The sequence below is a fragment of the Dipodomys merriami genome, unplaced genomic scaffold (assembly GCF_024711535.1).
Source record: "Dipodomys merriami isolate MVZ:Mamm:240054 unplaced genomic scaffold, mDipMer1.0.p SCAF_574, whole genome shotgun sequence".
Classification (NCBI taxonomy): domain Eukaryota; kingdom Metazoa; phylum Chordata; class Mammalia; order Rodentia; family Heteromyidae; genus Dipodomys; species Dipodomys merriami.
The window spans coordinates 107,951-131,579 of NW_027206151.1; the positions used below are offsets into that span (position 1 = coordinate 107,951).

At 53.6% G+C, this 23,629-nt stretch overlaps 1 protein-coding gene across 9 annotated transcripts in view; it reads right to left on the bottom strand.

Moving 5' to 3' along the window:
- The window catches only part of LOC138812998 (PHD and RING finger domain-containing protein 1-like), a 31,139-nt gene that overhangs the window by 1,065 nt on the left and 6,445 nt on the right, over positions 1-23,629 (bottom strand). For 4 of the 9 annotated variants that reach the window (XM_070001238.1, XM_070001247.1, XM_070001245.1 and 1 more), the window contains exons 4-17: positions 21,851-22,056; positions 20,617-20,700; positions 18,654-18,772; positions 15,028-15,125; positions 14,546-14,721; positions 13,417-13,546; positions 10,448-10,575; positions 7,417-7,598; positions 7,130-7,249; positions 6,423-6,577; positions 3,439-6,042; positions 1,296-1,441; positions 898-1,158; positions 543-671 (exon numbers count right to left, since the gene is read on the bottom strand). In XM_070001238.1, the coding sequence (XP_069857339.1) occupies positions 543-671; positions 898-1,158; positions 1,296-1,441; positions 3,439-6,042; positions 6,423-6,577; positions 7,130-7,249; positions 7,417-7,598; positions 10,448-10,575; positions 13,417-13,546; positions 14,546-14,721; positions 15,028-15,125; positions 18,654-18,772; positions 20,617-20,700; positions 21,851-22,056 (4,538 nt within the window). The remainder of the gene's footprint in view (positions 1-542; positions 672-897; positions 1,159-1,295; positions 1,442-3,438; positions 6,043-6,422; positions 6,578-7,129; positions 7,250-7,416; positions 7,599-10,447; positions 10,576-13,416; positions 13,547-14,545; positions 14,722-15,027; positions 15,126-18,653; positions 18,773-20,616; positions 20,701-21,850; positions 22,057-23,629) is intronic. The other 5 variants (XM_070001248.1, XM_070001243.1, XM_070001246.1 and 2 more) reach the window with 3 other exon arrangements.

Below are 23,629 nucleotides of genomic sequence, written 5' to 3' on the forward strand. Positions count from 1 at the left end.
TCAACTGTCAACATGGCCCAGTCAGCTGATCCACAGTTAATTTATAGGCCCCGAAAGTCTGTGAGACAAAAAAATGGCAGTAGCCTATCATATTCAGGACTGGGCTTTCTGGTTTTGTTGAGGTTTCTCTGCCAGTCATGGGGCTTGAACTCAGGGGCTAGGTGCTCAAGGCTAGTGCTCCACTTGAGCCACAGCACCACTTTGGTCTGGGCATTCGACCTAACGACAGCCGTGCTCGCCTGCCCAAGCCCACCTTCTGTGTAGTGACAGCCGCGCATGCCTGTCCAAGCCCACCTCCCCCACGCACGCCCATCCAAGCCCACCTCCGCGCACGTGCGCCCGTCCAAGCCCACCTCCCCCGCGTCCGCGCACCCGCCCAAGCCCACCTCTGCGCACGTGCGCCCGTCCAAGCCCACCTCCCCCGCGTCCGCGCGCCCGCCCAAGCCCACCTCTGCGCACGTGCGCCCGTCCAAGCCCACCTCCCCCGCGTCCACGCGCCCGCCCAAGCCCACCTCTGCGCCCGCGCGCCCGCCCAAGCCCACCTTCTGGACGGCTTTGCGCAGGATGTCCTTGTACTCCTCCTTGGTCACCTCCCTCTTCTGGTAGAAGGGCTTGATGGCCAGCTTCACCTCCTCCACTGCTCGCTCCTGCATGTGGAGCTTCTTCATGTACTGCGAGAGAGAACATGTGGGACCTCACAGAACGGCCAGGACTTGGCCCAGGACCCTTTGGCTGGAGGCCTGCAGTGCTGGGAAATTCCTTCAGCCCAGGAGCATTAGAGACAACATCCGCTGTCCTCTACCAAAGCTGCTGTGCTAGATTCCGTTCTCGAACCCATCCCAAGGACTCTGGCTTCAAAACAAGATGGAAGCCCGCACAGGAAGGGGTAGTGCTTACCTCTTCCTTCTTGGTCTTCTCTGCAGATGGCCTGGGAGTGGCAGTCCTTTCCTCTGAGTTATTGGCCGTTGTGGCTTGACCGGCCAGCTCTGAGGCTGTGGCTAACATGGTGGGTACAGGGGCCAGGCCCTGTACTGGGCCACAGCCTGCCAAAGGAAGACTCCCCTGCAGGATAAACTGGACCGGGGGCGGGCTGACCAGTGGGTAGGGCAGGATGCTTGCGGGCTGAGCTGGAGCAGGAGGCATGTTTGGGCTGTAAACCTGGACAAGAATGTTCCTACTGAGTCCTGAGCCACTCCCAGAGCAGAAGGGGCCAGGCAGAAGGGAAGCAGGACCATCTGTCAGGCCGGACCCCTGCCTGCACGGCCCACTGGTCCAGCACATGGCCCCGCACTCACCTGAGAGGAGTCTGTGTCAGGGAACCCAGTCTCCAGGAGCATGTGGCTAGGAGGGGGCAGCTGGGAGAACAGCACCTGCTGAACCCCCGTGGGGGCCCCGTCCTCCGCATCCCAGGCTCCTTCCTGAGGTCTGTGAAGTAGTGTCCCTGAGGGCCCAAGAGACAGAGGATGGAGGTACCCTGTGGCCTGCTCCTTGTGCAAGCTATCCAGCAATGCGATCACAGGCTGAGCCGTAGATCTGCCAATCTCCAAGGAACTGGATTATGTGTGTGTAAGCCCCAGAGAGCCAGGGAAGGGCTGGGAAGGTGGCTCAGTGGTAGAGCGCTCGCCTTGCATGCATGAGGCCCTGGGTTCGATTCCTCAGCACCACATGAGCAAAAAGAAAAAAGCTGTAAGTGGCGCTGTGGCTCAAGTGGTAGAGCGCTAACCTTGAGCTGAAGAACTGAGGGACAGCGCCCAGGCCCAGAGTTCAGGCCCCACGACCGACCCAAAAAAAAAAAAAAAGAGCCAAGGGAAGCAAGAGGCTCTGGGGGTGTGCCCCCCCACAGGCCGCAGTGGCTCTCGGGGTGTGTGCCCCCACAGGCCGCAGTGGCTCTCGGGGTGTGCGCCCCCACAGGCCACAGTGGCTCTCGGGGTGTGTGCGCCCCCACAGGCCGCAGTGGCTCTCGGGGTGTGCCCCCCACAGGCCGCAGTGGCTCTCGGGGTGTGTGCCCCCACAGGCCGCAATGGCTCTCGGGGTGTGCGCCCCCACAGGCCGCAGTGGCTCTCGGGGTGTGTGCGCCCCCACAGGCCGCAGTGGCTCTCGGGGTGTGTGCGCCCCCACAGGCCGCAATGGCTCTCGGGGTGTGCCCCCCCACAGGCCGCAGTGGCTCTGGGGGTGTGCGCCCCCACAGGCCGCAGTGGCTCTGGGGGTGTGTGCCCCCCACAGGCCGCAGTGGCTCTCGGGGTGTGCGCCCCCCCACAGGCCGCAGTGGCTCTCGGGGTGTGCCCCCACAGGCCGCAGTGGCTCTCGGGGTGTGCCCCCACAGGCCGCAGTGGCTCTCGGGGTGTGCGCCCCCCACAGGCCGCAGTGGCTCTGGGGGTGTGCGCCCCCACAGGCCGCAGTGGCTCTGGGGGTGTGCCCCCCCACAGGCCGCAGTGGCTCTGGGGGTGTGCGCCCCACAGGCCGCAGTGGCTCTCGGGGTGTGCCCCCCCACAGGCCGCAGTGGCTCTCGGGGTGTGTGCGCCCCCACAGGCCGCAATGGCTCTCGGGGTGTGCCCCCACAGGCCGCAGTGGCTCTCGGGGTGTGCCCCCACAGGCCGCAATGGCTCTCGGGGTGTGTGCCCCCCACAGGCCGCAATGGCTCTCGGGGTGTGCCCCCCCACAGGCCGCAGTGGCTCTCGGGGTGTGTGCGCCCCCACAGGCCGCAATGGCTCTCGGGGTGTGCCCCCACAGGCCGCAGTGGCTCTCGGGGTGTGCGCCCCCCCACAGGCCGCAATGGCTCTCGGGGTGTGCCTCCCCACAGGCCGCAGTGGCTCTGGGGGTGTGCGCCCCCCCACAGGCCGCAGTGGCTCTCGGGGTGTGTGCCCTCCCACAGGCCGCAGTGGCTCTGGGGGTGTGCGCCCCCCCACAGGCCGCAGTGGCTCTCGGGGTGTGCGCCCCCACAGGCCACAGTGGCTCTCGGGGTGTGCGCCCCCACAGGCCGCAGTGGCTCTGGGGGTGTGCCCCCCACAGGCCGCAGTGGCTCTGGGGGTGTGCGCCCCCCCACAGGCCGCAGTGGCTCTCGGGGTGTGCGCCCCCACAGGCCACAGTGGCTCTCGGGGTGTGCGCCCCCACAGGCCGCAGTGGCTCTGGGGGTGTGCCCCCCACAGGCCGCAGTGGCTCTGGGGGTGTGCGCCCCCACAGGCCACAGTGGCTCTCGGGGTGTGCGCCCCCACAGGCCGCAGTGGCTCTGGGGGTGTGCGCCCCCCCACAGGCCGCAGTGGCTCTGGGGGTGTGCGCCCCCCCACAGGCCGCAGTGGCTCTCGGGGTGTGCGCCCCCACAGGCCGCAGTGGCTCTGGGGGTGTGCGCCCCCACAGGCCGCAATGGCTCTGGGGGTGTGCGCCCCCCCACAGGCCGCAGTGGCGCCCCGCCCCGCCCCGCCCGCCTCTTCGCCTACTCACGTGGGGCTCTGTCCGGGGCTGGGACGCCGCCTCCAGCCTCTTGTAGGTTCCAGGTGACTCTCTTCACCAGAGCTCTGGACCGCAAAAGCGGGGCCTGTGCCACAGCGTCCTCGGGCCTGACCACCTCACAGGCCTCCTTCACCTCAGGGGCCACACCCAGGGCACTGGGAGTGGGGGCAAGCGTCTCTGCCACATCCTGCCTGAGTGGACACTGCTCTGGGGGGCCCTCTGGTGGTGGTGTGGGCTGTGAGAGGCCATCATGGATGAGGGACACCTCCCTCTGGATGGCTGCCAGGGTGGTATCATGCAGCTGGCTGGCCAGGGGCAGGGCAGGATTTGACAGAAGGTCTCGCTCTGGGGAGGAGTCGGTGCTTTCAGGGGAAGGAGGTGAGCTCATGTCATCAAGCTGGATAAAGAGGGCTTCGTTTGAAAAGTCCTCGAAGACGTGGCCCGCCTCCACAGAGTCGCCATAGTCCAGATCCTCGAGTGGGCACTCGGCCGGCACCTCCAGGGCAGGGGGCGCCGCAGAGGGGTCCGGGTCAGCCAGCACCACTTCGGGCAAGGTGCCCACTCCTGCTGCGGCCGGCAGCGTTTCCGGGTGGTCTCCATCCTGCTGCAGGGCGGGGGCAGGGGAAGCCTCCCTCCCAGCGTCCTTCCTCTCCGGGGAACGAGGCGGCTTCTCGTGGGGACGAGGCTGCCGAGCCCTGTGCTCCGAGCCAGGCGATGGCGATCTCCACCGCCTCCTCTCTTGAGACCGGGATGAGCTCTCCTTCTTATCGGCTCGCTCTCGGCTGCGCTCTCGCTGGTGCTTGTGCCTCCGGGTCCTCTCGAGGCTGCTGGGAGGGGAGCACTCCCTCCCACGAGGCCTGGACCCCGAGCGACGCCTCCTCTTCCTCCTGCGCTCAGAGGAGCTGCCGGGGCTCACAGAGCGGGACTGGGCCTGCCTCCGGCTCCGGCCCCGAGAACCCCGCCTCCACTCTTTATCCCTGCCCTTGGCCTTCTTCCTCTTTGCTTTCTCCTGGCTGCTGGCACGGTCACTGGAAGATCTTCGGCCCTTGGCCTTGGCCCGGTGCCTCCTAGCATGCTCCTCAGCCACAGGTGATGCTGAGTGCGAAGTCCTGTCCCTGGAGCCAGAACGGGTACTGGAGCGCATCCTCCGGTGCTCCCTGGCCGACCTCTTTCTCTTGGCCTTCTTCCCACCTCGGGAACTGCAAGTGGACGGGGAGCGCGACGGGGCCCGCAGCTCGACAACCCTGTGGGTGGTCACCGGCCGCACAGGGGGGCTGGGCGTAGCATCTGGTTCCAGGACAGTCACGCAAGTCACCGTCCGCTCCTCGGAGCCAAAGAAGGGGCCACGGGATACTGCATCGTCGTCGTCCCAGGGGTCTGCCAGGGAGGACCGCTGCGTCCGCAGGGCTGGACTCTGACGCTCTGTGGGATCCTCATCTAGCCCTTCTCTTTCCACGTAAGAGGCCCCCTGGGTAGGGCCCTCGCTCTGGAACTTGAGTGTGCCAGATGTGGACTCTCCAGGCGGGTCTGGCTCTGGTTCACTCCCAAAGACGCTATCTACCCTGTAGGAGGTGACGCAGCGCACAGCCTGGCACGGGGGAGCCTTAGGACTATGGATGGAGATGGTCCTTGTGATCTCAGATGGCAGGAGGCTGGGGCCAAGACTCTCAGGGCTGCTGCTTCGAGGGCTTGAGTCAGAGCCAGTGGGGTCAAAGGGGTCGTATATCTCACTCTTGAGCTGCTTTGTCTTTTTGATGGAGAAGAGAGGGGAAGGATTCTCCTTCTTCTGCAGCTTGCTGTCCACAGGCCGGAATGTATTACAGAAGCCAGGGCTAGACACCTGGTTACAGTGCGCGGTGTTTCCTGGGATATTGATCCGGAAGCTCTCGAAGGTCGACCCAACACCCTTCCCTCTTGAAGCTCCCAGTGGGGCCAAGCTTCCGTGGGAACGGGAGCTGCCCATTTGTGAACTGGGCTCCTGGGGGGCCCTGCTGCTTGGCTTGCTCTCTGCCCTGTTTCGCCCTGGCTGCCCTGGGCCCTCTCTACCTGTCAGGCGACTGATGCACGTGCTGGGGATCTCGATGCTCTGACCTCGGGCCGGGTCCCGTCTGCTGCCACTGCTGTCCCTTTGGACCTTCGGTATCCTGGGCAGCTCTGAGATACTGGCTCTCCTGGGAACTACTTTTGGGTGATGTCCAAGGGTTGTGCTTCTAGGTGGAGGATTCGAATGACCGGTAGAGATATTAGGCGAGGCAGAAACAAGAGGCAAGACCTGTGCACTGGTGCCATTAAGCCAGAGTTTGCCACTCTGTCTAGGTCCACTCTGGTTTGATGGCTTCTGGGCGTGGCCTGACCCAGGGATTGCAGATGAGTCCGGCCTCACAGGCGCCCCCACTGTGTGGGCCGGGCTGCGGTGCAGGGCCGACCTGCCCCAGCCGCTTAGGCCAGAGCTCTGTGGCTGGCCACTGGGGGCGAGTCCGCTGGCTGTGCTCCCTGACGCTGGCGTGCCAGGCTGCGCAGCATCAGCTCCCCTGGCTCTCGTCGCGTCCTGCCTTCTAGATGGAGCTACAACGGTGCGCTGGAGGGACACGGGAGCTACGTAACAAGAAGATCAGATGGCAATCATTTCACCTCGTTCCTGTCCATTCTCCCCTACTCCTCACCCACTGCTACTTCTGTTGCTGCTGCTTTATAGAGGTGCGACTGTGGGGTAGGATGTGTTCTGCAGCTGCACTGGGCCAGCCTCGGGGGTGGGGTCAGGGAGGAACCACAGACATGCCAGACATGCCGCTCTCACGTGACGACTCTGACGTGACGACTGCCTTGTGTTTAAGCTCCGCAGGCTCCCGGCCCTCAGCTCTCTGGTTCACATTCACAGCAGAGCCTGAGAAGCTGGGCTGACATGGCTGCCTCTGGAGAAAGTGCGTCTCCCCTCCCAGAGCTGGAAGGAAGGGGTGACAACCCAAGGTGCTTACCTGCCCTCTTGGCACTGAGAGAGCCGTCCCGGTGGATGATGACGTCAGCGCTGCTCATCATCAGAAGGCTCTGGCCAGACAGGATGCTCCCCAGAAGGTCAGGGACCGGGGCTTCCTCCACACCGGGCTCTGGGGCCATGGCAGGGACCTGTCTGCTATGGGCAGACCCAGGGAGATTCCTGAGACCACCCCCTCCACAGCTCTGACATTTATGCTGCCCCTGTTTACTACTAGGACAAGAGCTGGCAGGAAAACTTTTTTTCTTTTGGTCAGTTGTGGGGCTTGAACTCTGGGCCTGGGCGCTGTCCCTTAGCTCTTCAGCTCAAGGCGAGTGCTCTACCACTTGAGCCACAGCACCACTTCTGGGTTTTCTGGTGGCTCATTGGAGATAAGCGTCTCATAGCCTTTCCTGCCCAGGCTGGCTTTGAACCAAGATCCTCAGATCTCAGCCTCCTGAGTAGCTAGGATGACAGGTGTGGGCCATCGGCACCTGGCCTGGCAGGAAACAGTCTCTAGAGTTGGTGAGTGTGGACCGGGCTCCTGCCTTGGCGGGGGCCCCATTCCTCTTCTGCCAGGGGCTCTCAGGCCCTGATGCAGCATGGCGCTGACCTCAAACATTCCAGAGCCAAGGGGAGACCACAGAGAGAGCCCAGCAATGTGGCCATGGCCCCTGCTTGGCCCTCCCACACACTCCTAGTGCCACATACCTGGGAAGTCCCATAGAGACAGGTCTAGCCACGGGCTGGTGAGACCGCAGGGCTGAGCGGGACAGCACCCTCCTCTTGACACTCAGAGGGGAAGGGGGCTCGGTGGAGAGCTCTTCACTGCTGGAAAGGAACACATGTCAAAGGGAGGGATGACAGCTCGGCGCCAGCAGGGGTTGCCTGTGTTAAACAAATCTGAGAGAGATCTAGAGAACGCCAGGCCCACAACCCTCCAGGTCCAAGGGTGACGGGAGCTGGTGCCCCTGTCAGATAGTCATCTGTGTAGTCACCTGTCAAAGGGGTCCAGCTCGTAGGGGTCTCCAAACAGGGACAGGGAAGCTGCTCCGATATCTGCTCGCATTAGCCCCAGCGAGGGGTCTACTGGCTTGTACACTGATGGCACGCAGGTGCCACGCACAGGCCTGCGGAGGCCCAGCGTCCGCGCTATACGGGCGCGAGCTGTGACGTCATTCTGAACAGAAGCAACAGAAAGGAATAACTGATGAGCAAGAATGACATGTAGGTTGGAAGTGGTGGCTCATGTCTATTATGCTAGCTACTTGGGAGGCTGAGATCTGAGGATCGTGGCTTAAAGCCAGCCCAAGCAGAAAAGTCTATGAGAATCTCTACTGAACTATCAAAAAAAGCCAGAAGTTGGGCTGGGAAGGTAGCTCAGTGGTAGAGCGCTTGCCTTGCATGCATGGGGCCCTGGGTTCGATTTTTCAGCACCAAATAAGCAGAAAAAGCTGGAAGTGGCGCTGTGGCTCAAGTGGTAGAGGGCTAGCCTTGAGCTGAAGAACTGAGGGACAGCGCCCAGGCCCAGAGTTCAGGCCCCACAACCGACCAAAAAAAAAAAAAAAAAAAGAAAAGAAAAGCCGGAAGTGGAGTTGTAGCTCAATTGATACAGTGAACATAAAAGCTCCAGGACAGAGGCCAGGCCCTGGTTCAAGCTCCAGGACAGCACAAAAAAATAAATAAATAAATAAATAAATAAATAAAAGGTCTGAGGGAGACTGATCTCCAACTACCAAAAGGCCAGAAGTGGAGATGTGGCCCAAGTGGTAGAGTACTATCCTTAAACAAAATCAGTGAGGGCTGGGAATGCGGCTTAGTGGTGGCAGAGTGCTTGCCTAGCATGCGTGAATTCCTTCAGTACCACATACAAAGAAAAAGCCAGAACTGGTATTGTAGCTCAAGTGAGAGTGCTAGCCTTGAGCAAAAGAAGCTAAGAGAGGGCTGGTAAGGTGGCTCAGTGGTAAGGCGCTTGTCTTGCATGCCTGAGGCCCTGGGTTCGATTCCTCAGCACCACATAAGCAAAAAGAAAAAAGCTGGACGTGCCAGGCGCTGGTGGCTCACGCCTGTAATCCTAGCTACTCAGGAGGCTGAGATCTGAGGATTGAGGTTCAAAGCCAGCCCGGGCAAGAGAGACCGTGAGACTCCTATCTCCAATAAACCACCAGAAAACCGGAAGTGGCGCTGTAGCTCAAGTGGTAGAGCACTAGCCTTGAGCTGAAGAGCTGAGGGACAGCGCCCAGGACCAGAGTTCAGGCCCCACAACCAACCCCCCCCCCAAAAAAAAAAAAACAAAAAACAAATAGTAAGAAGCTCAGGGACAGTGTCCAGGGTTTCACCAGCCCCAGAACTGGCAAAAAAAGAAAAGAAAAAAGATCAGCAATGGCACCCAGGCCCTGAGTTCAAGCCCCAGGACTAGAACCAAAAACAACAACAATAACCAACCAAGGTGAAGATATGAGCCAGGGTAGAAGGCCTCTCTAGCAAGTTCAAGGCCCTGAGCCCAATCTTCAATGCTACAAGAAATAAACAAATAAAAAGAATAAAATCGCTGGTGGCTCATGCTTATAATCCTAGCTACTCACAAATCCTAGCTACTCACAAAGCAGAGATTTGAGGATGCTGGTTCAAAGCCAGCCCAGGCAAGAAAATCCATGAGATTCTTATCTCCACCAGAAAACTGGAGGTAGTGCCCAAAGTGATAGATCTCTAGCCTTGAGCAAAAGCACTCAGGGATAGCGCCTAGGCCCTTAGTTCAGACCCCATGACCACCACAAACAACCACAACAAAAAACCTAAAATGGGTGCTGGTAGCTCATGCCTATAATCCTATATACTCAGGAGGCTGAGATCTGTGCAGTTCAAAGCTCGCCAGGGCAAGAAAGCCCCTGAGACTCTTATCTCCAATTAACCACCAGAAAACTGGAAGTGGCGCTATGTCTCAAAGAGGTAGAGTGCTAGCGTTGAGCGAAAAAGCTCAGGGACAGCACCCAGGCCCTGCGTTCAAGCCTCACGACTGACAGAAACAAATGAAAAAACACAAATAACTTTAAAAAATGATATAGATCCAGAAAAGATGTGGCAAACACTTGGCTAATGGTTGTGATTCAGTTTTGTGTTATAAAGAAATATGCTCTGGCCGGGCGCTGGTGGCTCACGCCTGTAATCCTAGCTACTCAGGAGGCTGAGATCTGAGGATCGCGGTTCAAAGCCAGCCCGGGCAGGAAAGACCATGAGACTCCTATCTCCAATAAACCACCAGAAAACCGGAAGTGGCGCTGTAGCTCAAGTGGTAGAGCGCTCGCCTTGAGCTGTAAGAGCTGAGGGACAGCGCCCAGGCCCAGAGTTCAAGCCCCACGACCGACAAAAAAAAAAAAAAAGAAATATGCTCTGTGTCAGCCCAGGGATCTACGTAAGGACAACAGCTAGGAGGGGCCCAGCGACAGCATGAGGCTATCCAGTGAACAACCAGGGTACTACCTATGGCAAAGGCCTGAGCGTATCCCTGCCATCACTACCCCCCAAGCTCTGACAGCAGGTGAACCAGGTATGTGGGGCAAAGACACCACACACTTTTGCCTACTTCTACCTTCTACTAGGCAAGAGCTGGCAGGAAAGTATCTCCACCAGTTAATGGCTATGGCCCAGGCTGCTGGGGCTCTAGGCTGCTTGTGAGCAAGAGTCCTCTGCCTAGAGGGCTTGCCTCCTTTCCATACCCATCTGCTCCCATCCCAGACACCATGAGCCAGCTGCCCAGACCAAGCAGACACCGCGTGAACGTGACTTCTCTCTGCCCACATGGGTCCCAGGGGTTATCCTACAACCCTTGTATATCCTGTACACACCCCTCAGTATATCTGGCTTCTGGGGACTGGAGGCATTCCCTATCCTGCTTTTGACTTCTGCCCCAAGAGAAGCTGACTGTTCTCAGGGAACTACAAAGTAGCTGCAGAGAGAAGCACTCAGATGTCGTCTGCGGCGAGACCCATAGGAAAGCCACCAAGTCTGAAAACCACTGCAGGTTCTTACCTTTGTCTTTTTCCCCTTTCTCTTTTTCACATGGTGTTGGCGTTTCTTGGCTCTTCCACGTCCATTCTTACATTTCACTGATGATCTAGACTGGGTTTTCTTTCTTCCCAGTACCTTCTTCCGTCTCCCTAAAAAAAATGTTAGACTCTTATGTTCCACTATGTGCAAGGCCCTGAAAGCACAGAACCAGGGAGCAGGTAAAAGATTGGGGTACTACAAGACTCCAAGTGCCAGCTTAGACTTTTGGGGGGCAGTACTGGGGCTTGACAAGCTCTTATGCTTGGGATGCATGGGCTTTATCACTGCTAGCTATGGCCTGGACTTCTTTTTTTGTAGGTTGTGGATCTTGAACTCTGGGCCTGGGCATTGTCCCTCAGCTCTTTAGCTCAAGGCTAGTGCTCTACCCCTTTGAGCCACAGTGTCAATTCTGGTTTTCTGGTAGTTAACTGGAGATAAGAGTCTCATGGACTTTCCTGCTCAGGCTGGCTTTGAACTGTGATCCTCAGGTCTCAGCCTTCTGAGTAGCTAGGATGACAGGTGTGAGCCACCAGCGCCCGGTGTCATAGACTTTTAAATGAGAAATAAACCATAAACATTTTGAGATGGGAGAAACAAGTGGCAAGTAAGGATGGGATCTGACTTCTGAGTAGTTCTGAGAAGACCTGACTTGTTTCTTTTATGTATGCTGGTACTGAGCCTTGAATTCAAGGCCTCACAATCTTGATTTATCAGCTTTGTCTGCTCATGGTTAGCTACTTGAGTTATGCCTCCACTTCCTTTAGTTGGTTAAGTGAAGATGAAAGTCTCTTGGGAGCTGGGAAGGTGGCTCAGTGGTAGAGCGCTTGTCTTGCATGCATGAGGCCCTGGGTTTGATTCTTCAGCACCACATAAGCAGAAAAAGCCGGAAGTGGAGCTGTGGCTCAAGTGATAGAGCGCTAGCCTTGAGCTGAAGAGCTGAGGGGCAGCGCCCAGGCCTAGAGTTCAGGCCCCATGACCAACAATAAAAAAAAAAAAAGAAAAGAAAGAAAGAAAAGAAAAGAAAAGTAGACTCAAGTCTTTTTTTTTTTTTAGCGCTCTACCACTTGAGCCACAGCGCCACTTCTGGCTTTTTTCTGCTTATGTGATACTGAGGAATTGAACCCAGGGCCTTATGCATGCAAGGCAAGCACTCTACCACTAAGCCAACTTCCCAGCCCCTAGCTTCAAGTCTTGATCCTTAAATTTCAGCCTCTTGAGTAGCTAGGATTACAGAAGTGAGTTACTGATGCCAACCAAGATCTGACTTTAAAAGCTTTTACATAATTACAAAACAAAAATATATATTTAAAACATGGGGGGAGGGAGGAGAGGAAAATCAAGAGGGGGAAAAACCGGGAGAATGAGGGAGGGGGGTGGCACATTGTTAAAAAGAAAACGTATTTATTACCTGACATATATAAATGGAAGCCCTCTGTACATCATCTTTACAAGAAAAATTTTTAATAATAAAAAAGAGCTGGGCGCTGGTGGCTCACGCCTGTAATCCTAGCTACTCAGGAGGCTGATCTGAGGATCGCGGTTCAAAGCCAGCCCGGGCAGGAGAGATCCTGAGACTCCTATCTCCAATAAACCACCAGAAAACCGGAAGTGGGCTGTAGCTCAAGTGGTAGAGCGCTTGTCTTGAGCTGAAGAGTTGAGGGACAGCGCCCAGGCCCAGAGTTCAAGCTCCAGGACCAACCAAAAAAAAAAAAAAAAAAAGAAAGAAAAAAGAAACCCACACTCAGATGGGTACTAGTGGCTCATGCCTATAATCCTAGCCAGAGGTAAAGATCTGAGGATCACAGTCTGAAGCCAGCCCAGGGCAAAAGAGTCCTAAGACTCTAATATCCAATTACTATAACTACCAAAAAAGACATAAATGGAGCTGTGGCTCAAGTGGTAGAGTGCTAGTCATGAGCAAAAAAAAAAAAAAAGAAAAAAGAGGTCTGCATGAACCTTCATTTTAGGAGACTTTTACTTTTGTATTGGAAGATTTAAACACCAGGAATCAGCAGGGGTAGAATTCCAGGCAAAACAGAAAGGAGTATAACATTCAAGGTTTGGCCAGTATATTTGTTTTTTTTGTTTGTTTGTTTTGGGTCCGGTAGTGGGGCCTGAACTCTGGGCCTGGGCGCTGTCCCTCAGCTCATCAGCTCAAGGCTAGCGCTCTACCACTTGAGCCACAGCACCACTTCCAGCTTTTTTCTTTTTGCTTATGTGGTACTGAGGAATCGAACCCAGGGCCTCATGCATGCAAGGCAAGCGCTCTACCACTGAGCCACTTTCCCAGCCCTGGCCAGTATATTTGTATCCACAAGTTTGTTCTGATGTTAAAAATCCGAACTAAGCCCCAGAACTGGCACCAAAAAGAAAAGAGGACAGGCCTATAGAAAGGAGGTCATGGGCTGGGAAGGTGGCTCAGTGGTAGAGTGCTTGCCTTGTGTGCATGAGGCCCTGGGTTCAATTCCTCAGCACCACATAAGCAGAAGAAGTTAGAAGTGGTAGAGTGCTCACTTTGAGCTGAAGAGCTCTGAGACAGTGACCAGGCCCAGCATTCAGGCCCCAAAACCAACAACAAAAAAAAGTTCAGGACTTCAAAAACCATAAAATCTACTGATGCTCAAGTCTTCTATAAAATAGTATACAGTATTTGCACATATTTTAAATCAGCTACAGTTTCTTTGTAATACCTGACATACTATACAAAATACTACATTATTCAGGGAATGACAAAAACAAAGGCTTATGTATTCAATATAGATGGGACTGTTTCTCCAAACATTTTGGATCCATAGATGGAGGAGTTTATGAATGAGAAACACAGATATGAAGAACTGCCTGTATTTTTGACTGAGCAACTAAAGTTGCAGAGGAGAAAATGGTGGTGACCACATTCCTGGACTCCAGGGCAGAAATGCCGGTGGGAGGAGCATCCACCGTGCCAGGCTTACCGGTCTTCCTTTTCCGTTTAACAGGAGTGCGTGGCGTCAGAGGGCGCTGGTACACAGCAGTGCTCAGACCAGTTGCGACGGCCTCAATTGTCTCATCCAGCAGAGAAGACATGAGGTACCTGGGCACGTGCTGCACACAACCAACAGCAGGGGTCAATGGGTGAGTGCGGTGAAGACTACCCTTCATTTTTTGTGGGGGAGGGAACACCAAGAAGGACCATGTTACAGGGACAGTGCCACCACAGACACCTGCTCAGAGCTCTGAGTATGGCCCACAGGAGCCTGAGGCCTGCATCACCTCCCTCAGCTTCACGAGAGTCAGGGCCTGCCTGAAAGCGTGTCCAGGAGACAAGCTCGGGGGAAGAATAGGCTGTGAGGGTTAGGCATCGATCAAGAGTTCCACGCGGAGGAAGAAGGCAGATGGGAGCAGGAGCCAGCCACGTGGCCTTGGTGAAGCAGGTGAGTAGACAAGGGCACCCTGGAGAGAACTAGGGAAGGCATGGATGGCTGGGACAGAACAGACCAATCCCAGAGGTAAGTGAGAAACTGCACTCCAAGGAAGGCAGCAGACCCAGGGGAGGGAGGGAGGAGCTAGAGGGGTATCACTGGGACTCAGGTGGGAATGGTGTGGGGGAGACAGGACCTCAGTCTCTCTAATCCACTTGGCACTCCGGCCATACTATCGCTCTGCTGCCCACGGGAACCTCAGAAAAGAACTACCAGGTGCCCTAGTCCACAGAGTACAGCGATGGAGCTGGAACCTTCAATACCAGGACTTGTTTGTGAGGAAGGTTCACTTGCAAGCCTTAAAAGTGTGAGAGCCAGCTTGCGACCTCCTGGACACAGGAGGGACCACCCTCCGTGGGTCAGAGAGCCAGCACAGGGCCTCTGGGCTACAGGAGGGACCATGTACTCTGGGTCAGAACCCGAGCTTCTGGCTCGGAGAGCTTGCTGGGCTGACCTGCCACATGTAAGGTGTACTCACATGCCCTCTTACCAGGCTACGCTGGGTGTGGCACACAGGCGCTCTGTAGACCTGAACTTCCATGGCACAGTGATAGCTCTTCAACCCAGTACTCACAGCACTGAGACCTCTCTGGTCAGAACAGGCCCGGTGTTGGCCGCCTACCTGCACCCTACTGGCAGTGGAGATCCGGTTCCGGTTCACAGTGGCCCTCACTCTCTCGCTCTGCCGCGTCCTGGCAATGGCTCGGGTCCTGCCTGTATGAGGCCGCAATCTGCCAGTGGTGGGCACCACATCGGCCAGCAGCTGGGAGACCTCTTCTTCGCTTACAGGAACTATATCTTAGGAAAAGAGAACCCTGAGCTGCTGGGGCTCACGTCCTGTGTATCACAGGATCACCCATGTAGGATGACTGCCTGGGTCACGTAACCAGAAGTCAAATGCTCCAGACCTTGCGGACTAGAAGTCCCAATCTGATGACTCATGACTGCCTCCAGAGGTCAAGTTCCTCCAGCTCCCAGTCAAAGCCCCATCATAACAGAAGCCAAGGTCATTCCCTACCACACCAGACTCTGACCCAAGGCCCTTCTCTGGGACTTCGGACAACAGGCAGGACCCAAGCACTCTGGGGTAAGGCAGCACATTACCACTGGCAGGGACACCACCAGGGGCAGCACACTCTGGACAGAACCACTCATCCACAGGCACTTCTTGAAGGGGAGGATCCAAACACTCCATGTGGTACCTACGGGAACAAGAGGGAGAGTGTCTATCCCAGCAAGGAAGCCCAGCGACTCAGCTGACAATCAGATATGCCGAGGCCTTCAGTGCACTTGTTACAGACCGAACATCCTATGTGATGTGACAGAGCATACCCTCTGGCCCTTGCCCATGTGGCCGGCCCCCACGGATGCTGGCCCTAACTTCCTCCCCAAGGCAGGTCAGGCACTGATCTTCTGTGCCCAGACCAACTTGTCCAATAATAGGAGACTGGAGAACTGGACTGATGTCTTAGCATTGGTTGTTTCTCTGTTCATATTTCCAAATGGGTGTCTATGCTTCAGTTATGCCTATGCAACTGAGGCTCTTTAAAGGCTCAGAAAGACAGGGCCTGGTGAGCTTTGGCATCTGGGCACACAAAGGTTCCTGGAAGAGGTGGCTAGAAAGGGTGTGGAAAGCCAGGTGCCAGTGGCTCACATCTGTCATCCCAGCTACTCAGGAGGCTGAGACCTGAGGATTGAGGTTCAAAGCCAACCCAGGCAGGAAAGTCCAGGAGACTCTTATCTCCAATTAATCACCGGAAAACCAGAAGTGGCACTGTGGCTCAAGTGGTAGAACATTCGCCTTGAGCTGAAGAGCTGAGGGACAGCGCCCGGGCCCAGAGTTCAGGCCCCATGAGTAATAACAACAACAAAAAAAGACTAGCATCTTTATAAGAAGAGGAAGAAACATCAGAAGCTATGCAAATGAAAAGACCCAAGAAGACATGGTTGAAAGGCCTCCTCCGAAATCAATTCCACAGCTGGCACTGGCTTACACCTATAATCTAACTACCCAAGGAGGCTGAGATCGAAGGATTGTAATTCAAAGCCAGCCCGGGCAGAAAAGTCTTACTTCTAATTAACCACCAGAAAACCAGAAGTGGAGCTGTAGCTCAAAGTGGTAGAGTACTAGCTTTGAACAGAAAAGCTTAGGGACAGCACCAAGGTCCTGACTTCAAGCCCCACCACCGACCAAAGAAAAACAAAAACAAAAACAAAAACCAATTCCATCAAAGCTTGGCTTTCTAGCCTCCAGTCTGAAGACATGAAAGCTTGATATTTTTATGGAGTCTGGCCTTCCGCTGCTGTGTCCATGCTGATCAGGTCACACTCCCGGAGTCTCAGCTGGTACTGCTAATAGTGGGACTCCTGCCTTGGCACTGAAGTCATAAGGCAACTAGGTGTAACAGGTCCTTGTGACGCCCATCCTTCCGTGAGGCCCCTCTCCAGCAATGTGACACAGCAGCCCACCCTTCTCGTCACTCCACATCTTCCCACCATCACTCACAGGGGTCCCAGGAGTTTCAAATGTCAGTGCCTGAATGCCTGAGCTAGAGAAGAAAAGGTCTTTTGGTCCAAGCTAAACTGAAACATCACCTAACTACAGTCTTTTTAAAACTTGTTTCCGGGACTGGAAGTGGCACTGTGGCTCAAGTGGTAGAGCGCTAGCCTTGAGCTGAAGAGCTAAGGGACAGCGCCCAGACCCAGAGTTTAGGCCCCACGACCGGACCCCAAAAAAAAAAAAAGAGTTTCACGGACTTTCCTGCCCAGGCTGGCTTTGAACTGCGATCTTCAGATCTCAGCCTCCTGAGTAGCTAGGATTACAGGCATGAGCCACCAGTGCCCGGCCTGTCCTTGAGCTTTTTGTGCTTAAGGTTAGCACTCTACCACTTAAGCCACAGTGCTACTTGGGGCTTTTTCTATGTGGTACTGTGGAACCTTACTCAGCTTCATGCATGCTAGGTAAGCGCTCTACCACTGAGCTACCTTCCAGCCCGTAGTCCGTGAAACTCTTATCTCCAATAAACCACCAGAAAACTGGAAGTGATGCTGTAGCTCAAGTGGTAGAGCGCTAGCCTTGAGCTGAAGAGCTGAGGGACAGTGCTCAGGCCCAGAGTTCAAGCCCCAGGACCGACCAAAAAAAGAAGCTCAAGGACAGTGCCTAGGCCTTGAGTTCAAGCCCCAGGATTAGCAAAAAAAAATAATAAATTAATAATATATATATATATATACACATATACATATATACGTGGACCATCAATAAAGATGAAGACCTCGGCTAGGCACAAATAAACAATGGAAGGAGCCAGAGTTCAAACCCTACAACTGACAAAAAAAATAAAATTAAAAAAAATTAATAATGGTCAAGAGTGTCAGGCATGGCAGCAGACCTACAGTCTCAGTTACATAGGACAGAGCAACTGAGGGGATCATGGTTCAAGACCAACGTGGATAAGTTATAGAGACTTCTCAACAAGTTTGGTGAGATGACACATACCTATAATCCCAACTATTCATAGATATAGGTTAGAAGGCAAGCCCCAGGCCTCCCCCTCCCAAATAAAGGTAAAGGATTTTTTTTTTTTGGGTCCGGTCATGGGGCCTGAATTCTGGGCCTGGGTGCCTGGGTGCTATCCCTCAGCTCTTCAGCTCAAGGCTAGCGCTCTACCACTTGAGCCACAGTGCCACTTCCGGCTTTTTTCTTTTTGCTTATGTGGTGCTGAGGAATGGAACCCAGGGCCTCAAGCATGCAAGGCAAGCGCTCTACCACTGAGCCACCTTCCCAGCCCAAGGAATCTGTACTGTGGTCAGGATGATGTAGCTGCAGGATCTCATTCCCAACAACTCTAGGTCGGCATGTACACTGCTAGGCCAGGCCCAATCTCCCTGTGGTTACCCGGCCTTCCTTCACTTTGTCTTAGTGTACTGTATGACTCTGGGCAGCCTTAGAATACTTTCTGGAAGATGTAGAGGTACAATGTCAAGAGCTAGGAAAGGGGCTGGGGAGGTGGCTCAGTGGTAGAGCACTTGCCTTGCATGCTCAAGGCCCTGGGTTCGATTCCTCAGCACCACATAAGAAAAAAGCTGGGGGCTGGGAAGGTGGCTCAGTGGTAGAGCGCTTGCCTTGCATGCCTGAGGCCCTGGGTTCGATTCCTCAGCACCACATAAGCAAAAAGAAAAAAGCTGGAAGTGGCGCTGTGGCTCAAGTGGTAGAGCGCCAGCCTTGAGCTGAAGAGCTGAGGGACAGCGCCTAGGCCCAGAGTTCAGGCCCCACGACCGGACCAAAAAAAAAAAAAAAAAAAAAGAAAAAAAGCCGAAAAAGTCGAAGAGCTAGGAAAGAGCCGGGCGCTGGTGGCTCACGCCTGTAATCCTAGCTACTCAGGAGGCTGAGATCTGAGGATAGCGGTTCAAAGCCAGCCCGGGCAGGAGAGACCATGAGACTCCTATCTCCAATAAACCACCAGAAAACCGGAAGTGGCGCTGTAGCTCAAGTGGTAGAGCGCTCGCCTTGAGCTGAGGGACAGCGCCCAGGCCGAGTTCAAGCCCCACGACCGACAAAAGAAAAAAAAAAAAAGAGCTAGGAAAGCCCCTGATGTCACTGTCTGTGGGGCTCAGTCCCCCATGAGCCCAGGTGATACCCCTTGCCCTCTATACAACCCAGATAACACAATCCAGCATACACCAGAGCCCCGCGCCCTTACCCAGCATACACCAGAGCCCCGCGCCCTTACCCAGCATCACAGCCATCACAGAGCAGGAGCCGGTCCTCACGGTCACACCTGCCACACACCTCACAAAAGGTTGGGTCTTCCTCTTCCTCCTCCTGGGCTCTGGTGTTCTCCACTGGAATCTAATGACAAATCTGTTGGTTACATACCTAATGGACCCCATAATCTAGGTATTAGTTCATAATACAATTTTAAGATCTGTTCAGGCTTTATTGGCCCAGAGGACCTGTGGCTCAAGTGGCAGAGCACTAGCCTTGAGCTGAAGAGCACAGGGACAGCACCCAGGCCCAGAGTTCAAGACCCAGGACCAACAAATAAATAAATAAATAAATAAATAAATAAATAAATAAATAAGCCGGTGCTGATGACTCATGCCTCTAATCCTAGCTACTGAGGAGGCTGAAATATGATGATTCTGGTTTGAAGCCAGCTAGGGCAGAACAGCAGAAAAATCTCCAAAAGACTCTCATCTCCAATTTACTACCCTAAAACTGGTAGTGGAATGGTGGCTCAAAGTGGTAGAGTGCTAGCCTTGAGCAAAAGACTTCAGGGACAGCACTCAGGCCCAGTGTTAAAAAATATATATCAAGGTTGGGAAGGTGGTTCAGTGGTAGAGTGCTTGTCTTGCATGTATGAGGCCCTGGGTTCGATTCCTCAGCACCACATAAGAAAAAAGCCGGAAGTGGCACTGTGACTCAAGTGGTAGAGCGCTAGCCTTGAGCTGGGAGTCTGAGGGACAGCACCCAGGCCCAGAGTTCAGGCCCCAAGACAGGACCAATATATATATATATATATATATATATATTCTCAAGCTTGTAGTTTTTAGGAATCTCAGACAGATCCCTACAGCTTTGCCCAGGGCTGCTCTTCAACGGAAGAGGATCTGGGGTATAGCTCAATGGTACAATGCTTGTCTAGCACACATAGACCTGGGTTCAATGCCCAGTGATACGAGCGCACGCGCACATGCACACACATGCACACGTGCGCACACACACTATAGTGGAACATACCAGAAACACCAAGAGGTAGAGACAGGATGATGGAATGAAGGCTAGTCTGAGTTAGAAAGCAAGACCCTGTCTCAAAAGTCCAAGGCTGAGGATGTAGCTCAATGGTAGTGTTTTCCTAACATTTGCAATGCCCTAGTTCTAGTCCAGTACAGCAAAAAACAAACATACACTAAAAGAACAAATTAGCAAAGGGGAATTAAGAGCAGAGGAAAATGCCTTCTTCCTTCCAGCTCTACACAATAAGTAACCCAGTACTTTCTGAATTCTGGTCCTAGAGTGGGCCTAAACTTGCACCACATTTCCTCTCCAGCCACATGCCCAGAGACACTACGATGAGAGGGTGATGAGGGCGAAAGACCAGGACTCTCTCATCAGATGGTAATTCTAGCTCTGGGCTTCATCGTGCTCAGGGCCACAAAAGCACAAGTCCATTTCTAAAACCTATTTAGAGAGGGCTGTGCTGGTGGGGAGGATGAAAGGAAATGCTTACTTCTAACTATGAAAACAGAACAAGGAAACCTGTTGGGGCTGCTCGATTTGGGCAGAGGGGGATAGGATATGTGGCAGGGGATGAAACTGATTGGAATTCAATGCAAATGTGTGGAGAAATCGCCCATCCGATGTAACCCGGTTTTTTTAATTTATTTTATTTTTTACTTTTTTTTTTTTGGGGGGGGGGGGGGGTTCCGGTCGTGGGGCCTGAACTCTGGGCCTGGGCGCTGTCCCTCAGCTCTTCAGCTCAAGGCTAGCACTCTACCACTTGAGCTACAGCGCCACTTCCGGCCTTTTTCTTTTTGCTTATGTGGTACTGAGGAATTGAACCCAGGGCCTCATGCAAGCAAGGCAAGCACTCTACCACTAAGCCACCTTCCCAGCCCCTGTAACGAAGTTTTAAAAGCAAGCTCTTTCCTATAAGGTAAGGGAAGAAGGGGGTGGGCAGCATGCATACTTACCTTCTTTAAGATTTTACCACCAAACTCAGCTCGAATACAAATACATTTAAATATGGTTCGATCAACTGGACAGGAGTTGGCATTCTGTGAGAAATAAAAATTGTATTACAGCCCAACAGAATCACCTTCAAATAAATTTTTTCTTCAAAATAAAATTTTTCTCTAAATCAAGTGTTGGCTTTTTAAAATGTATACTAAAAGCCAGGTGCCAGTGGCTCACACCTGTAATCCTAGCTCCTCAGGAGGCTAAGATCTGAGGATTGCAGTTCAAAGGCAGCCAGGGCAGGAAAGTCCTATCACCTATTAACCACCAGAAAACCAGAAGTGGGGCATGGCTCAGGTCCTAGAGTGCTAGTCTTGAGCTGAACAGCTGAGGAACAGCGCCCAAGCCCAGAGTTCAAGCTCCATAACTGACCAAAAAAAAGAAAGAAAGAAAGAAAAAAAGAAAGAAAGAAAGAAAGAAGGAGAGAAAGAAGGAAAGAAAGAAAATGTATACTAAAAACTTTTTTTACTTTTTTTTCTAAAGTTTTTTATTGTGAAAATACCGTACAGAGGGGTTTCAATTACATGAGCAGGGTAATAAGCACATTTCTTATCAAGCATTGTTGTCTCCTCCTTTGCTTTTCCCCTTCCATCCCTGTCTTCCCATCTCAACGACTACACTGCCCCCCAAAAAAAATCTTTTTTAAACATTTTCTGGGTAGCTGTGAAGATGACTCAGTGGTAGAATACTATAAATGTTTTCTAGTTATCTTTACCAAGAACCTTTCAAGTGGACTTACTGAAATTCACTGTATAAAATAAAACATACATCTTTTCAGTTTAAACCCCGGTACTGGAACAAAAGGGAGGGAGGAAAGGAAGGGAAGGAAGATAGTCAACAAACTACTCGCTTGTCCTCTCCAATGCTGGCAGTCAGGACTAAGGTTGACCATCATATCTGTAAGATCCTCCCAGGTAGCAACATACTCTGGGGCTGCAGCACATATAAGCTCTGTTTGTATATCAATTGATGTTTCAATGTCTGGGTTCCCAAGAAACCTGTAGTCCCCTTCTCTTGCGCCCCTCAACCACAGACACAACCATCACAGTAAGCCGAGTCTCAACAACAGTTCTGAAAGCCCAGGGCTCAGCTCTCAAAAGTGCACACTTGAGTTCTTTACTATCAGAGAGCCAGGCAAAGCAATTCTAAGTGGGAGCCATCCAAAGCAGAATCCCAGCAAAACCCACTCACCCTGGACCATTCGACAATACAGTCTAGGCAGAAGTAGTGGGTGCAGGTCTCTGGGGTGCCCAGAGCCTGGTCTCTGAATGCATTGAGGCAAATGGGGCAGCTTTCTGCATCATCGTCAGAATTGAGTGCACCGCTGGGCTCCAGCTTCCCACGAGCATCTGCTGCCGCCACTAACGTTAGTATATCATCTTCAGAATCCTCAGAACCTTGGGTAAATCAAAACATTACAATTTCAGTGAAAGAAAGGGTTGGGTACTGGGTGCGGGTGGCTCACACCTCTAATCCTAACTACTCAGGAGGCTGAGATCTGAGAATTGTGGTTCAAAGCCACCCTGGGCAAGAAAGTCCCTGAGACTCTGATATTCCAATTAACCATGAGAAAACAGGAAGTGAAGCTGTGGCTCAAAGTGGCAGAGTGCTAGCCTTCCCCTGAGTTCAACACACACGCGCGCGCGCGCGCGCGCGCGCGCACACACACACACACACACACACACACACACGAGATTGGCTACATGAGCAAAAGCTCATGGCTGGGAGCAGGCTCAAGATTCACTCAGGAAAACAGCTTTCAGATAAGTCTTTGTGGGCTGGGTACTGGTGGCTCAGGCCTATAATCCTAACTACTCAGGAGACAGGTCTAAAGGATCAAGATTTGAAGCCAGCCTGTGCAGATAAATCCCAGGGACTCTTATCTCCAATTAACCAACAAAAAATTAGAAGTGATGTCTGACTCAAGAGTTGAAGGGCTTGCCTTGAATTTACAAGCTAAGCAAGAGCACAAAGCCCTGAGTTCAAGCCCCAGTACCTTGTGGGGGGCTGGGAAGGTGGCTCAGTGGTAGAGTGCCTGCCTTGCATGCATGAGGCCCTGGGTTCAATTCCTCAGCACCACATAAACAGAAAAAGCCAGAAGTGGCACTGTGGTTCAAGTGGTAGAGCACTAGCTTTGAGCTGAAGAGCTGACGGACAGTGTCCAGGCCCAGAGTTCAAGCACCATATCCAACTAAAAAAAAAAGAAAGTCCTTGTGGGATACATTCTCCATCTACCTGGAAGGTACTCAGTGCACCTGTGCCTGTTGAGTCCCGTCCTCATGACCTGCAAGCTATGGTTGCCACAGCTACTAACCTGAATCCATTTCAACCACAGCTGTTTCTGAGTCAAGCGGACAGGGATAGTGACTGAGCAGCCACATCAGCTGCTCAAGCCCAAGACTTAGGGCAGAGTCAGAGCCCAATTAAAGCCATGGACCCCAGGGCCAGAATGGGTCTCAAAGAATGGAACAACTGTTGAGCCTCTAGGCGTGCCTATTTTAGGACAGCAGCCCCTGAATGGCAAATTTCTTTTTCTTTCTTTCTTTTCTTTTTGGTCGGTTGTGGGGCTTGAACTGTGGGCTTGGGTGCGATCCCTCAGCTCTTCAGCTCAAGGCATGCACTCTACAGCTTGAGCCTCAGAGCCACTTCCGGTTTTCTAGTGGTTTATTGGAGATGAGTCTCAGGACTCTCCTTGCCTGGGTTGGCTTTGAACCGTGATCCTTAGATCTCAGCCTCCTGAGTAGCTAGGATTACAGGCTTGAGCCACGGGCGCCCGGCTTGGCAGATTTCTTAATGGGCCGTTTGCTTTATCAGAACCATTTTTCAAGTTTGGGGCTGGGGCCTGACCAGCAGCAGGTCCAGGAGGTAGGTGCTTCCAATTTTCTAACACTGACAGCCACAGAATCATAGTGAAAGAATGAAACACAGGTGCTAGAGATGCATCAAAAGTGCATGCTCCAGCCGGGTGCC